This window comes from Fomitopsis serialis, assembly GCF_022376445.1.
Source record: "Fomitopsis serialis strain Sig1Antser10 chromosome Unknown B0H18scaffold_106, whole genome shotgun sequence".
Classification (NCBI taxonomy): domain Eukaryota; kingdom Fungi; phylum Basidiomycota; class Agaricomycetes; order Polyporales; family Fomitopsidaceae; genus Fomitopsis; species Fomitopsis serialis.
The window spans coordinates 21,725-34,783 of NW_025955066.1; the positions used below are offsets into that span (position 1 = coordinate 21,725).

A 13,059-nucleotide genomic window follows, 5' to 3' on the forward strand; every position below is an offset into this window, starting at 1 on the left:
GGCGACTGGGCTCGAATGTCTTGCTCTCTGCAAGGTCCAGGAGAATGTCGGGCTGCATGAGGTCGGGGGCATCGGAATGTATGCGGTCTGGGATGTGAAAGCCGTCGCCCTCCTCGTCCTTTTCGACGAGCGAGGTGGGGGAACGAGATGAAGAGCCGGTTGCGTAGCGGCGGGGCACGGCCGTCGACGGTCGTGGGCGCGCAGCGAGCCTCATGGCGAGCCGGCTTGTGGAGGCAGCGCGGAGGGCATTTTTGGCGACGTTCATCGGGGTCGACGATGTCGAGCACCCGGGTGTGCAGTGGTCGTCGGCGAAGGCAGAAAGGGTGTGACGCAGACCGAGCGCGCTTCGTGCTGGACGCGGCGTGACAGTCTGTTACCCGCCGTGTTGTCCGTGTCACACCGACGCTCGCCCCTACTTACATTGCTCACTTCGAGGTCAATTGGGCACCAGAATCCATTCACATCAGAGACCGTGTCTACTACCTTGCGTACTGCTTGTCTTTCGTACTCGTCCAGAACGAATACATCCTCTCGTCTTCAATTGTCTCCGCCAGACAACGAAGCCATGTCCTCGGACAACACTCTCGAGTCCATCGCCGCAGAGACGGACGGGACCAATCTGTACGGATCCATCGACAAGTTGAAGTAAGCTCTCCTCCGCACGCCGTGCTTTCCACAACTTGTAACAGGGCTTGAAGTGTGCATGGGCTGAACCTAACCGTCCCGGAGGACGCGCAAGCGATCATCAAGCCCTGGGACGAGCGCAACGACACCTCCCGGTACGCCGAGTCCGGAGTCGACGATCAGGTCTGAGCGACGACATACGTCCCGCCAAGGGTCTGCGGTGTACTGACGCGCGGCCTCTAGTTCATCATACATGTGCCGTTCACCCAGAACGTGCGTGTCAAGTCCGTGCTCATGAAGCTGGGTGAGTCCACCCTGATCAGCGGGACGATCCTCAGGAGGGGCAGCTTGACCAATCCGTTAGGCAGGGGTGAGGTAGCTCCGCGACGTATACGCATATACGTGAACCACGCCACGATCGTCGACTTCGCTGCGGCCGAGGATATTACGCCCCACTTAAATATCAGCCTCCTCCAAGACGACACCGGGGTGACGGAGTATCCATTGCGGAGCGCTGCCTTTACCAACGTGCATTCGCTCTCGTTGTTCTTCGTGAGCCAAGTACCACTCACTTCGCGTATGTGCGGCCTCACTGCCTACCACAGAGTGAATCCGTCGGTGGCGACTCATCCACGGTGTACTACCTGGGCTTCCGAGGAGATAACCGCTCGCAGCGAAGAGATGCCAGTCAGAAGCTGGTGATACCTGCTGAGACCGCAGCGCGCGCTCCATTGGTCGACAAGGTGTCTGAGAAGACAGGCGCACAACAGACTACTGCCCGATGACCGTGTGCAGATATCGTACGTACTTACTTACGCTTTGCCTGGGCTGACAGCGCAAACAAATGTGTTATATTACATCAGGGAAACGTACTTATACATGGGCATGACACCTGCTTACTTATGGACGAGTCAAGTAGCCGTTCCTGCGCTGCCACTCCTGTACCTACTACCGTTATCCGACATGTTCAACAGCTGCCAACCCCACATGTCTCCAACCTCTAATGTTTGGCAGGCCACAAGGATCCTCAGTGAACCGACAAGCCTTGACAAGGCCAAGGTTCTTTCCAGGAGCTCGGGTAATACCTGACTGACCACTGATCCCGTGAAGGCCCAACTCATCAGCATTCTACACTCCCATTCAAGGTTGAGGATGCCAAGCGCGAGCCCTTTGCAAGGCGCTGCTGGAGCGCTGTATGAAGAGCATCCAGCAGCCGACTGTGGTCGGATACGTCACCTGGCTCATAACGCAGGACGAGCTCTCGCAGACCTGGGCAGGGGACGTCTCCGCTGAATGTCGGCTCGAGCGCCGCAGGAAAGTCGGGCATGGCGTCTTCTTCCGCGATGAGCTCGAGGTGCTCGATAGCAGGGAACGCCGCTAGCATCCTCGCCCAGACCTCCGTGTCGATCTCTTGTGTTCCTCCGCGGAGGACGAACGTCTTCACAGATGGCGGGAAGAAATCGCCCAGCTCTTTGATGGCCGATAGAAGGGGCGAATCGATGCTGTCTTCAATTGCATCTGAATATAGAGTGACGGCGCCACGGGAATATCATCGACGCCCAAGAGAAAGCCAGGAAACATCCACGGCTGCGAGTCCCAGAATTCCGTATGTGCCACATCCCCATAGGCAGTAAGACTGTCGCGAATGTCCCACCACACCATTACGTGGGTGATGTCCCCAAGAGCCGGCCAATACGCTGTGTCACGCGGCAAGACAGTGCTCAGCCAGGGTGCATTAGGGTATTCATCGCGGTCGGAGCCGCATGGTCGCAGCGTGAGGCGTGCTTGCTTGGGAAATGAGAGGTGTGCGAGCAGGCAAAAGATATCGAACGAGAATGCGTACACATCGAAGTGTTGCATATAGGGTAGAGACACCGTGCGTTTGAGGTCCGCCGGAGGAGAGTTGGGCGAGTTGGCGAGCCCCCCGTCGACGTCCTCAGGCTTCCTGGTATCATGTTCGTACATGAAATGTTGCAACAGTGGGCATCCTTGCAGCATGTCCAGGAATGAGGCTATGCTTAGCTTGGGGATGACGTCCACCCTTCGTAGCTTCAAGTGTGTCAACTGCGACAGGGGAAGGATATTGTCCACCGTAAGATCCTCGAGTGAGAGCCGTTGGAGACTCGGGAGGTGCTCGGGAGTCGGAATCCATAGGGAAGAACGCCTATGTGAAATCTTCAGGTCCATCGAAACCAGCGCAGGCAAGGGGACGATCGACAGTTGCCAGTGTTTCTCTCCGATGAACGCCTGGTATTGAAAGTGTATCTGCATGTGTTTGATCCGAGTATGATGTACCTCAAGGAAGGCGCAAGTGGCAGGGCACCAATCGGCCGGCATTACTTGAGTTTCGGTCATACGCCAGTTGAAGGTGGCAGGGTTCGACCGGGCCACACAGAGCTTCGCGAACTGCATATTCTTGGACAAGTCGATGTCCGTCCACAAAAGGTGTGTATGGATGATCGAGTCTCTCCAATGACGGCATACGCCCATGAGCCGGGTTATCCGTCTCAAGCGACGGCGCTCAGGCTGGCGCTGTTGGATGAGGCAGCAAAGCAGACGATGGCGATGAAATTTCGTCTGGCAACGTGTTCACAGGGAGAATCGAGTTGAACAACTGTTCAAAACTCGGCGAACAGCTCCGCTCGGCTTGCCCTTCGAGGGAGGCCCAACGCAGGGCCTCTTCCTTGAAGACGCCGTGCCGTAGTAGAAATTCCAGAGAGTCGTTGGATTCCGCCATCAGCCTCTTGGATATTCGTGAGCAATAGAATATCGCAGATCGTGGATTAAGTGACTAACCGTTCGTTGTTGAGGACAGTATGAACAGACCGTGATCACGATACTACTGACGCAGGGCTGCGCTAGAAGCTGCCGTTGGGGCCACGAGGAGGGAGGATTGCCCGCGGGATGCTCGGCTCGTGGGAAGGAGAGAGAAATTATCGACGTCCGCGCGAGATGAGAGACAGACGACGGGTGAAGAAAGCTATCCAGGACGAGTATTTATACTTAAGAGATAGGGGACATAGCGACCAGAAACAAAGCCTAGCGTCAGGGGGCGGACGTCCCGTCGACGCGCGCTTTGAAGGCGAGGCGCGTCAGTCAAAGCAGGTCGGTCAAAGCGTGTCGGACCTCGGTCAAAGCGTCCTTCGTAGACCCTGGACAAGCAAACTCGTCTAAATCAGCCTACCAGCCGAGTCGGCAAGAGCACCTGCAAGTAAGACGTACACTGCGACGGCTGTCCTCGTATTTGTTTGTTCCCGGGCCACTGTCAGCACTCACAGCCTCTATGCGAATCCAAATGAGTACTGACGATGATTGGCCCTGGCATCTAGTTGTCACGCTGTGCACCAGACTCCGTTCAGACTGTATGACCTCGTACGCAAATTTGTAGCCACGCTGTGGGAGTTAGAGTATGTTCAGAGAAGAGTAGTGGGCGCACCGCTGCCAGTGCCACTGTGGAGCAAGTGTCTCAACAACTTCATGACGAACTCGCATGTAGATCCGAAAGATTGAACTATACACACACTTTAGTATAGCTGGATGGCCATGAGCCGTAACTATACCCACCACGGCTTCGAACACAATGAGACATTCCGTTAAAGATAGGCGTTCCTATCATATGATTCAATACTTGCAACACAGGAACGCGGATCCAGAGGACTCACGAATTACTTGACAGCTTCAAGGATGCACCGGAAGACGATATAGGGGGTATGAGTGTGGTGTAGTGATGCGAGTGATCATCGTGTGCTCGTTGCAGTCCAAGTTCATGCATGATCAATATCTCCATCGTCACAGATGAACGCGCTGCTACCAATATCATTGAAAACACCCTATACCTACACGACGATTGTCCACTCTTATTTGGTCCCATACACAAGATCTTCAATGACCCGACAACAAGTGCCAATTCCCTCTGTATGTCCTCGAAGTCGGGTGGCCACAGACCGGCAGCCGTCGCCTGCGTAATAAACCATGCATAAACTGCAGGTGGAGGGTCCACTTGAAGGATGAGAGACTGCAGCCGCGAGCCTCCGCCGACGCGCTCCTGCAATACCGCACGAAGGTCATCCAGCATTCGCCAGTCACTGTTCCTCCGGTTTACCTCTACTTTGTATCGCAGCACGAGCTCCCGCAGACGAAGGCAAGGAATCCGCTCGATGTCGGCCTGAGCGCCAGAGGAAAAGCGCACATGGCGTCTTCTTCCGCGACGATCTCGAAGTGCTCGATAGCAGGGAATTTAGCGAGAGTTTCAGCCCAAATCTGCTTGGGGATATCTTCCGCGATTCCACGGAGGACCAATGTCTTCGCAGACGCAGGAAAGAAATCGCCTAGCTCTTTTACGACAGATAGAAGGGGTCCCGCAATGGGGTGGGGCCAGGATATCTTGATATGCTTTATGACGAGTGCCGGTGGGGGGGGGGGGGAGAGTTCATCGACAACCGAGTTCATGTTGATGAGGTCAAGAGACCTCCACGGGTGCGACTCCCAGAACTCCGTATCTGCCCTATCTGCGCAGACAGTAAGATCGCACTCATCCCACCAGACCATTATATGAGTTACGTCCTTCATAGCCGGCCAGTACGCTGTGTCACGCAGCAAGAAGGTATGAAGCACGGGTATGCGGTCGCTCCAGTCCCGCGGTTCCAGGAAGTCGTTCGGATATAGCAAGAGATGAGTTTGTTTGGCAAGTAGGACGTGTGCGAGCAAGCTTGATGTATCTGCCGAGGCTGCGGTTATACAGGAGCGACGAATGTGTGGCAGCGACACTCTGTACCCTGCCGCGACGGAGGATACGTTGAATGGCATGTCTTCGGTATCCGCGAATACGAAACGTTGTAAGGAAGTGCATGTCTTCAGCACATCCAGAAGTGATGCGAGGTCCCTTGAGCGGAAGTCGAGGTCGTGTAGCTCCAAGGATGTCAGTTGCGGCAGGGGTAGATGGGTAAAAGCAACTGAAAGACGACGGAGCGTAAGGTGTTGGAGACTTGGGAGGTAACTGGGTATCCACTGTGAAGAAAGCCCAGCGACAGCCGTCAAGTCCATCGAAACGAGCACGGGCAAAGAGACGGTCGATAACTGCCAGTGCGGATGAACAAGGGGCACGATGGCTTTGTCGAGATAGATGCACATGTGTTTGATCCTTGTATGATGTAATGCAAGGAGAGAACCAGTCGTAGAGTACCAGTCCATAGGAGGTGGTCACACACGATCTTCGTAAACATGCCAGTTGATGGTGGCACCACTGGACCGTGTCAAACAGAGCGCCGAGAACTGCATATCCCTCGACAGGTGGATATCCGTCCATAAGAGAGGTGTATGGATAAACGTCTGTCTCCAATGACGGCACACACCCATGGCCTTGAGTATCCACGCCATAGTGCAGTCCCCGCCGGCAAGGCGGATGATGGGGACAAAGATCTCGTTTGGCAACGTGTAACAGTGATGGTGGAGTCATGCAGGAACCTAAGTCCAAGAAACGGCGCTGTAATGCTTGTCTTTCGACGTAGATCCAGTGTTGAACCTCCGCCTAGAGCGCCCGTGTAATCGCGCACGGTCGTCGTCTGACAGTACGCTAGCAAGCAGCGCAGCTTCGGGGATTGATTTATCCGCCATTTGAACTATAGAAAACCCCATAGGCAACGAGTTTTAGCCTAGATCGTGAAGTAGGTGACCGGCCGTACGTTGTTGAGAACGGTCGCGCGTGGGCCGCGTCTAGTGGTCAGGCGCACCAGATCCAAGACACGCGATTCTGTGTTTTGCCAGTGACGCGTCGAACACGATCCTTGGTTGTATCTTTTGTACAATTGACATCACGATCGACTGAATCAGAAGGCATACTACGAGGACAAGTCGAAGGGATGACTTACGCGGATGGTCAGGCCGAGCTAATACAAAACCTTGTTGTTGGGAAGACCACGTGAGACAGCTCCTGATTACTTGCTTGCTGTATGCGACCTCTTTGACGAAGGAGAGGACGGTCGTAAAGACGAGCACGGTGTCACCAGTCTCACAACCCACTGCGGGTGTGGCAAAACGCGACACGTCACACACCTGTCACAGGGGTCGTCATCCTTTTTTGTGAATTTTGGAAGTCGATGTGAACTCACTAGAACGTCTGTCTTGCTCTCCCCGGTGCTTGTAGTGCAGCGGGAGCACTTATATGACCGTAGCGTGAGGTTTGAGTGAGTTGTTGAGGAGGAGCAGCAGACGGCAGACAGCGATGCACTGCGGCTGAGGCGCGTCGCGCAAAATGCTCGGCCCCGGACTACTTATCGGGCAACCGTAGCGCAGTCAGAGTGGGTACATAGCGCGCAGCCTGAGGCGGTTTAGCGTTATTACTGCAAGATTACTGTCAACTGTAGGGGCCGCGCCACTTACATCCCGAGTTGTTCGTCGTCGTGCTTCCAGGCTCGCTAGTCATACAGAGTCACTCCATGATACTCGTGCGGATGCCAGCTCAGGTGAGATAGATAGCCTGTGATCTGGAAGCGAAGGTCGTTATGCTGATCGTGTCGAGAAATTTAAATAGATGAAGTGCCAATGGTCTCTCCGTGCGTAGCTTGAAAGTGGTCGTCAATGCGCAGCTAGCATTGTGACTGCACGCGAGAGGAGCGCAGACTGGCAGTTCCGACATCACGGGCCATGGTTCAACGTTCAACAGCCTTCTTATACTCGTACCACAGGCGTGCCCGTGTCCGCCTTCTACCGCGTCTTCGTCATCCCTGGCGTGCAGCACTACGCCGGCGGTGTCAACGACGCGCGGTGGTATATCGCGGGCGCAGCCCAGGCGGTGGGCGACGCCTACAGTGTGCCGGAGTACATGGACGCGGAGCACGACGTGGTCTACGCGATCATGAACTGGATCGAGAACGGGATTGCCCCGAGCGTATAATCGCGACCGAGTTCATGGACGACGAACCTGAGAAGAGCGCCGCAGTCGAGCGCCCGCTGTGCTCGTACCCGACCGAGGCGAAGTACGTATCTGGAGACCCGAACGTCACGACGAGCTTCGACTGCGCCGATATCTAGACCAGATGTAATAGTGAGTTGCGAACATATGAACAGAAATAACTTGAGACTGGACGAGCTTTGTTCCGAGGCTTCGGCCTATTCCACGTTCGACATTTATGTATGAGGCGACTCACTCTAAGCACAGGACATTTTGATTTCATTGTATGGTATTCCCACTCGTTGAGCGATGTAGTGGCATGCCTTCTTGACCCTGTAACTGTACTTGCGACAGGCTTGCTACTGAGTACGACAGATACCCTGATCAGCACCTTTACAGATTTTCCCGCCTGCTGCGAGCGGCTGGACCCTCTATAGCATGACCGTTCACTCGAGGAGTCATCGGAGAGAGCGTCCCGCACACATCGGTTGAAGACCACCGATGACTATGCCATAGATCATCATTAAACGCAACATTTCCGTGAGACAGACACACGTACCTCTGATACGAAGGGATATCCGGGAGCCGGGGGTTGACCGTTCGGATAGCCTGAGGATCCTCATTGAGACTGTCGAGACCGCAACGTTCGCCGAGTGGCGAGGGGGTACAGCGGCTCTTGTCTGTCCGAGTCAAGGCCTCAATTGCATTGCCAGCTGTAATGACTTGCGATGGGAAATCGATGCGTTGAACAGGCCTGCCACGACTCGCGTCGAAGAGGGGAAGCACAAGAGAACGTTCTTCCAATGGCAGATGCCCATGACTCGGTCAATGTCGAGGACACGAGGTCTTCTATCACTGCCATCCGGGGTTCCAGCCTGACTAGGTCGTGTGTTGCGTGATAGACGCAACATATAGGGGCGATACTCACGAAACTAACATAGCAGTGTCGTCGGAGTTGCGAGAGTAACTCGCACCCCAAGCCCCTGGCAATCGATGTATGTTCGGTCGTGACAGTCATGTACGAGAGTGGTGAACGAGGAGGCGGGTCAGGGAAGTGATAAGTATGCGCCGCTGCTGCGCCCCGGATCCCCGGATAAGTACTTACTACATAGTGGTTGCGCGAGCCAAGCTCGCGAGAATCGGAAGCTTGGACATTGGAATGAACAGCCTGGGCCAGACAAAAGGCGCGGCCACATGGTAGTCGACCCCTGTCTGAATTAAAGAACAGCTAGGATGAGCCTATAAGCAGACTAGTCAGCCATGCTGCTTACTGCATTGACCTTCTGATATGCATGACCATAGCCATTGTTTCCAGTACATTTCATTTCATGGCTGTCACTCCTTTCCTCACATGTGAAAGGCAATGGGTCTGCATATATGTAGCCCGTATGGCTTGCTATCTTTCGTAGTATTCGCCGGGTATTCACGTTCTGGAGACGGAGTGGATGATTGGCACCATAGGGGCTCGGCTTTGGTTCGGCTCACAGCTGCAGGGCCCAAATTGGATGTTTATTTAGGGCCGGTTCAGGGTCGCGTTTCCAAATAGAACCAAGAAGCGTGAACCGACTGGCTAAACAAGTACCCAATTACCCCGTTTAAGTCTAACCCGAATGAATTGGCAAACGAGTCCGGAGTCGGCAACTGATTTGTAGGATAAAGGTCTGGCAGAGAACGAGCTTCGTTCAAAAGACGCTAGCCGCGTGTCGTGCCCAATAAATAACGAAAAACCGTGCCTCGTTGCTCTCATCACTCTTCCCCCCAACCCAACCTGGGCGGCCGAGCTCCCAGTGGCAGCCTGAAACGACACGACACGCCCCTAACATGAGTGTCGACGAAAGTTCTCCGAGTTGGGTAACTTTGCCAGGGTCGTCGGCGTCTACGCCGTATCCAATCGCGAGGCAAGCCACACAGATCGCACCCCGCAGACCGAGCGGGAAAAGGATCACCGAAGAAGGCTATCGACTCGTTGATGGTGATTGAAGCCTCCTATTGTTGTATGTATTGTGTTCGTTGCTCACGGGTGCCTACAGAGCTGTACAAAGTCAACCCATATCCATCACAAAGCCAGAAGAAGGAGACACTCCAGAAGATAGTGGCTCTGCCAGGCTGTGAGCATTACAGATATGATAACCTCAACCAAAGGCTAGCTCTTCACCGGAAACGGGACGGGGTCAGCCAGGGTGGCGTCGCGAAGGCGGGCAGGCCGTCGACGTTAACAAGGAACACCCATATCGCGTCAATCCTTCGACGGTGGAGGATATATGTACGTTGCGATGCGCAATGCAATCATTGACTAGAGCTAAGATTGTCATTGTCAATCAGTGTACCCTCATTGATGCAGCGCTCAGGCATCATATCGGCGCTACAAATCCTCGTCAAAGAGTACCCCAGGGCCACGAGATCCCAAGTCGATATATGGGCGAAACGACTCGGCGTCCACGCCGACGATATCGAGACCTGGATTGCACATCAGCAAGACAAGCTGCAGCAGGTGCTACATCCAATCTGTCATAAAATTACTCCTACTTATTGAGTAATCATGTCAGGAGCCCTCGAAGCCAGTCATTAACTCTCAACTGCCCACACCCGGAAGCTCATGCTCGCCCGAGCCTTTAAGCCCAGTACAAACAACGGCGACTCATTCCGCGCCGGCAGTCCCGAAGCTGGAGTACGCGGATCAGACAGGTATATGGCCACCGAAATATATATGCTCTGCTCCTGACAAAATATCAGCAGAGAGCAAACCTCGTCCGACCTTCTTCTTGAGCGAGCAGTTCCACGATCTCGCAGACAAAATTCATGTTGCCAGAACGGGTGCCGGGACGCCGCCTTGTCCACGGAACAGGCTACCAAGGTCTGGACGAACATACCGAGAGAATGAAAGCCTTCCTGGAGAGATACGAAAAGGGGGAATATGCTGCCATCGGCTTGAGCCCCCACCTGTTGGGCGAGGCGGACACCAGCATGCCATTGAAGCTTGAAGTTTGAGACAGGTATGCTTGCTACGTACGTGGATGTCTTCGGAGGTCGCTAATGTTGAGTCAACAGAGCGCGACACGGGCGAAGACGCACCTTACTTGTGTCCAAGCCTGCTCTGCTGTCGATTTGTTCGTTCGTGATTGGATGGGACTTTGCATTCGCTAGACGTACTGTATACAAAATCAATACGATACATACCGCATACTTCCGCTACTTTCGTTTAATTCACTACGCATTTTGACGCCTCCTTCTCGCCGCTCTCCTCCGCGAGCGGTTGTGCGACCCGGACCTCGCCGCCATCCTCGCCCTCCGCACGCGCGAGCCTCGCCTCCTGCATGTCCTCCCGCTCTTCTTCGGCCTCTCCTGCGCGCGCTTCAGCACCCTGCGCATCAGCTCGACCCACTCTTCCACGCCGCCCTCGCCGACGCCCCTGACCCACTCCTCCGCCTCGCCGACGCGCTCGAGCTCGCGCCACTCCGCGCGGAGCACGTCCCGCGCGTCGTAGATCTCCCGCACCCACTTCGCGACGCGCTCCTCGCACCCGACGAGCCCGTGCAGCTCGTCCCGGTAGTCGAACTGCATCTGCGGCGCGAACACGTGCCACGCCGCGGCGATGTGCGCCTCGCTCGCCTCGGGCCCGAACCGCGCGCGGAGGTGCTCGTACCGCTCGACGATCGCCGCTGACTCTGCTTCCGCGTCGATGATCGCGGGGTTTGCGAAGGCTGCGAGGGTAGCCCGGATCTGGGCTTCCATCAGCGGCAGGGGCGCGACGCCCTTGAGCAGGCCGAGGAAGGCAAGCCGCGAGGCGGGAACGACTGGCACAGCGGGAAGAGATGGCGCGCGACGGGGAAGAGGTGGTACGTCGAATTGTGGAGGATCGGCGGGAGCGGCGGGACGGACGGGGGCACCTCCACCTGAGCAGCGTCGGCGGGAGGAACGGCAGGTGGTGCTGGTACCCCGTCGCCACTATGCAGTGGTCGATCCCCGTCTCCTCCGAGCCGTCCTTGAAGACGACCCGGCCCTCCTCCACGTCCCCGAACGCCGCGACGCGCCCGCGGACCTTGAAGCGGCCGCCGTCGCGGTCCTCGATCTTGAGCGGGGCTTGTGCGGCGGGGGCGTGCCCACGGAGTGGATGACGACGTGCGCGGTCGTGCGCATTTCCGCGGAGATGTCCGTCCCGCTCGGGCCGCCCCCGACGACGAGCACGGTGGCGCCGATGCGCTCCGGGCGGCGGTACCACGCAGAGTGCGTCGCCTTGCCCGCGGCGCGCCACGCGTCGAGCCCGGGCGTCGCGGGGTACCGCGGCAGGCGGTAGTGCCCGTTCGCGACGATGAGCAGGTCGAAGAGCGGCTCCTCGACGAGCCCGTGCGCGTCCACCTGGACCTTCCACTTCTGCGCGTCCGGAAGCCAGTCGACGGCCTGGACTTGGGTCTGCAGCCGGATGTGCGGGGTGAGCGCGAAGTGCGCGGCGTAGTCGGAGAGGTACTTCTCGACGGTCGCGGCGGGCGGGAAGAGCGGCGTGGACGGCGGGAAGAGGAAGGACTCGTAGCACATGACGGGGTGCGGGAGGTTGGTGGTCAGAGAGTCGTAGAGGGCGTCACGGGCGGGTCGTCACGGGGGAGCGGGGACCCTGTACTCTCGGGTCGTATCGTGTTGAAGGTGCAAAAGGATGTTTGCTCACCAGACCCCGCCCACCTTCTCGCGCTCCTCGAAGACGGTGGCTTGCCAGAGCCCTGCCTTGTGTTGCGGGGTATCCAAGACCATCTTCAGCGCCGCTAGCCCGCCGGGCCCGCCACCCACGATGCATATATGCTTGCTTCATCTGTGGCTGGTTCATTAGACGTACAACGAGCAAGAAGCAAGCTTCACGTACTGGTTTGTGCACTCATGACGATAGGCAGGTGAAAGAAGCGGCGTGCTCCTCGTCGTATTAAAGGTCGCCACGAAGCCTAAATCACGCAACACTATCTTGTAGTGAAGTACGCCCAGACCAAGAGATGTCGCCCGGCGAGAATGGTCCGGAGGCGAATGGACAGCGCTCAGTTGCAACTTCTCAGGCTGCAGGTCCCTACACGTTGTCGCAGCACGGCGCGCTGAGGGGGCGGCCGCTTGCTCTTCGGGTCCGGGAGCACCTATAGCTGGTCGTAAGAGCGCTGTCCAGTTTGGGCTGTCCAATGAACAATGAGGAGGTTCACCCACATTGCCGGCACTAGAGTCACTCGAGTCGATGATAAGGAAGTTCCGACGGTCACGGCTGCCGTAAAGTTGCGGAGCGATCACCGCCCAAGGAAAGGCGGCTTCCGGGTCAGAGAGAACCGGCGTGAGCAATGCTTGAGGATATGTTTCGCCCGGAGGCCGGGAGAGCAGACGAGGTCGAGACGAGGTCGAGGAGTCAAAAGCATCTTGCGCGATAAGTCGTGACTTCGTCGCGCGAGCGCTTCAATCGCGACGTCCGTATTTTGAACACAACCCACTACACTGGTTGAGTAACCCTGGCGTCGTACGCGTTACACGATCGCGACTCCTACAAAGTCGAGCCTAACAATTGTACGCGCTGGGCAGTACAC

General features: G+C 56.4%; 5 protein-coding genes across 5 annotated transcripts; 3 read left to right on the plus strand and 2 right to left on the minus strand.

The window, feature by feature from the left end:
• The first annotated feature begins 411 nt into the window (after window positions 1-411).
• On the plus strand, window positions 412-1,736 carry B0H18DRAFT_1035738 (DUF1000-domain-containing protein). The gene is made up of 5 exons (XM_048030324.1): window positions 412-645; window positions 699-807; window positions 868-928; window positions 989-1,176; window positions 1,230-1,736. Exons 1-5 carry the CDS (start codon window positions 566-568, stop codon window positions 1,407-1,409), a joined length of 618 nt encoding a protein of 205 aa, XP_047888105.1. The 5' UTR covers window positions 412-565; the 3' UTR covers window positions 1,410-1,736.
• A 2,992-nt stretch (window positions 1,737-4,728) lies between these two features.
• B0H18DRAFT_1123770 (uncharacterized protein) lies at window positions 4,729-5,754 on the minus strand (the record flags this gene model as incomplete). Its single annotated transcript, XM_048034737.1, has 1 exon — window positions 4,729-5,754. The coding sequence occupies one exon, from the start codon at window positions 5,752-5,754 to the stop codon at window positions 4,729-4,731; it is 1,026 nt and encodes a 341-aa protein (XP_047888106.1).
• Window positions 5,755-7,186: 1,432 nt separating this feature from the next.
• On the plus strand, window positions 7,187-7,837 carry B0H18DRAFT_43220 (uncharacterized protein). Its single transcript, XM_048038076.1, has 2 exons — window positions 7,187-7,666; window positions 7,781-7,837. Exon 1 carries the CDS (start codon window positions 7,267-7,269, stop codon window positions 7,651-7,653), a length of 387 nt encoding a protein of 128 aa, XP_047888107.1. The 5' UTR covers window positions 7,187-7,266; the 3' UTR covers window positions 7,654-7,666; window positions 7,781-7,837.
• Window positions 7,838-9,641: 1,804 nt separating this feature from the next.
• On the plus strand, window positions 9,642-10,827 carry B0H18DRAFT_43270 (uncharacterized protein). The gene is made up of 5 exons (XM_048038079.1): window positions 9,642-9,776; window positions 9,836-10,004; window positions 10,060-10,198; window positions 10,250-10,506; window positions 10,562-10,827. The coding sequence occupies exons 2-4, from the start codon at window positions 9,849-9,851 to the stop codon at window positions 10,492-10,494; spliced, it is 540 nt and encodes a 179-aa protein (XP_047888108.1). The 5' UTR covers window positions 9,642-9,776; window positions 9,836-9,848; the 3' UTR covers window positions 10,495-10,506; window positions 10,562-10,827.
• B0H18DRAFT_1087152 (uncharacterized protein) lies at window positions 10,721-12,381 on the minus strand (the record flags this gene model as incomplete). The annotated part of the gene is made up of 5 exons (XM_048032140.1): window positions 10,721-11,307; window positions 11,393-11,582; window positions 11,618-12,034; window positions 12,188-12,308; window positions 12,362-12,381. 5 exons carry the CDS (start codon window positions 12,379-12,381, stop codon window positions 10,721-10,723), a joined length of 1,335 nt encoding a protein of 444 aa, XP_047888109.1.
• Window positions 12,382-13,059: the final 678 nt, after the last annotated feature.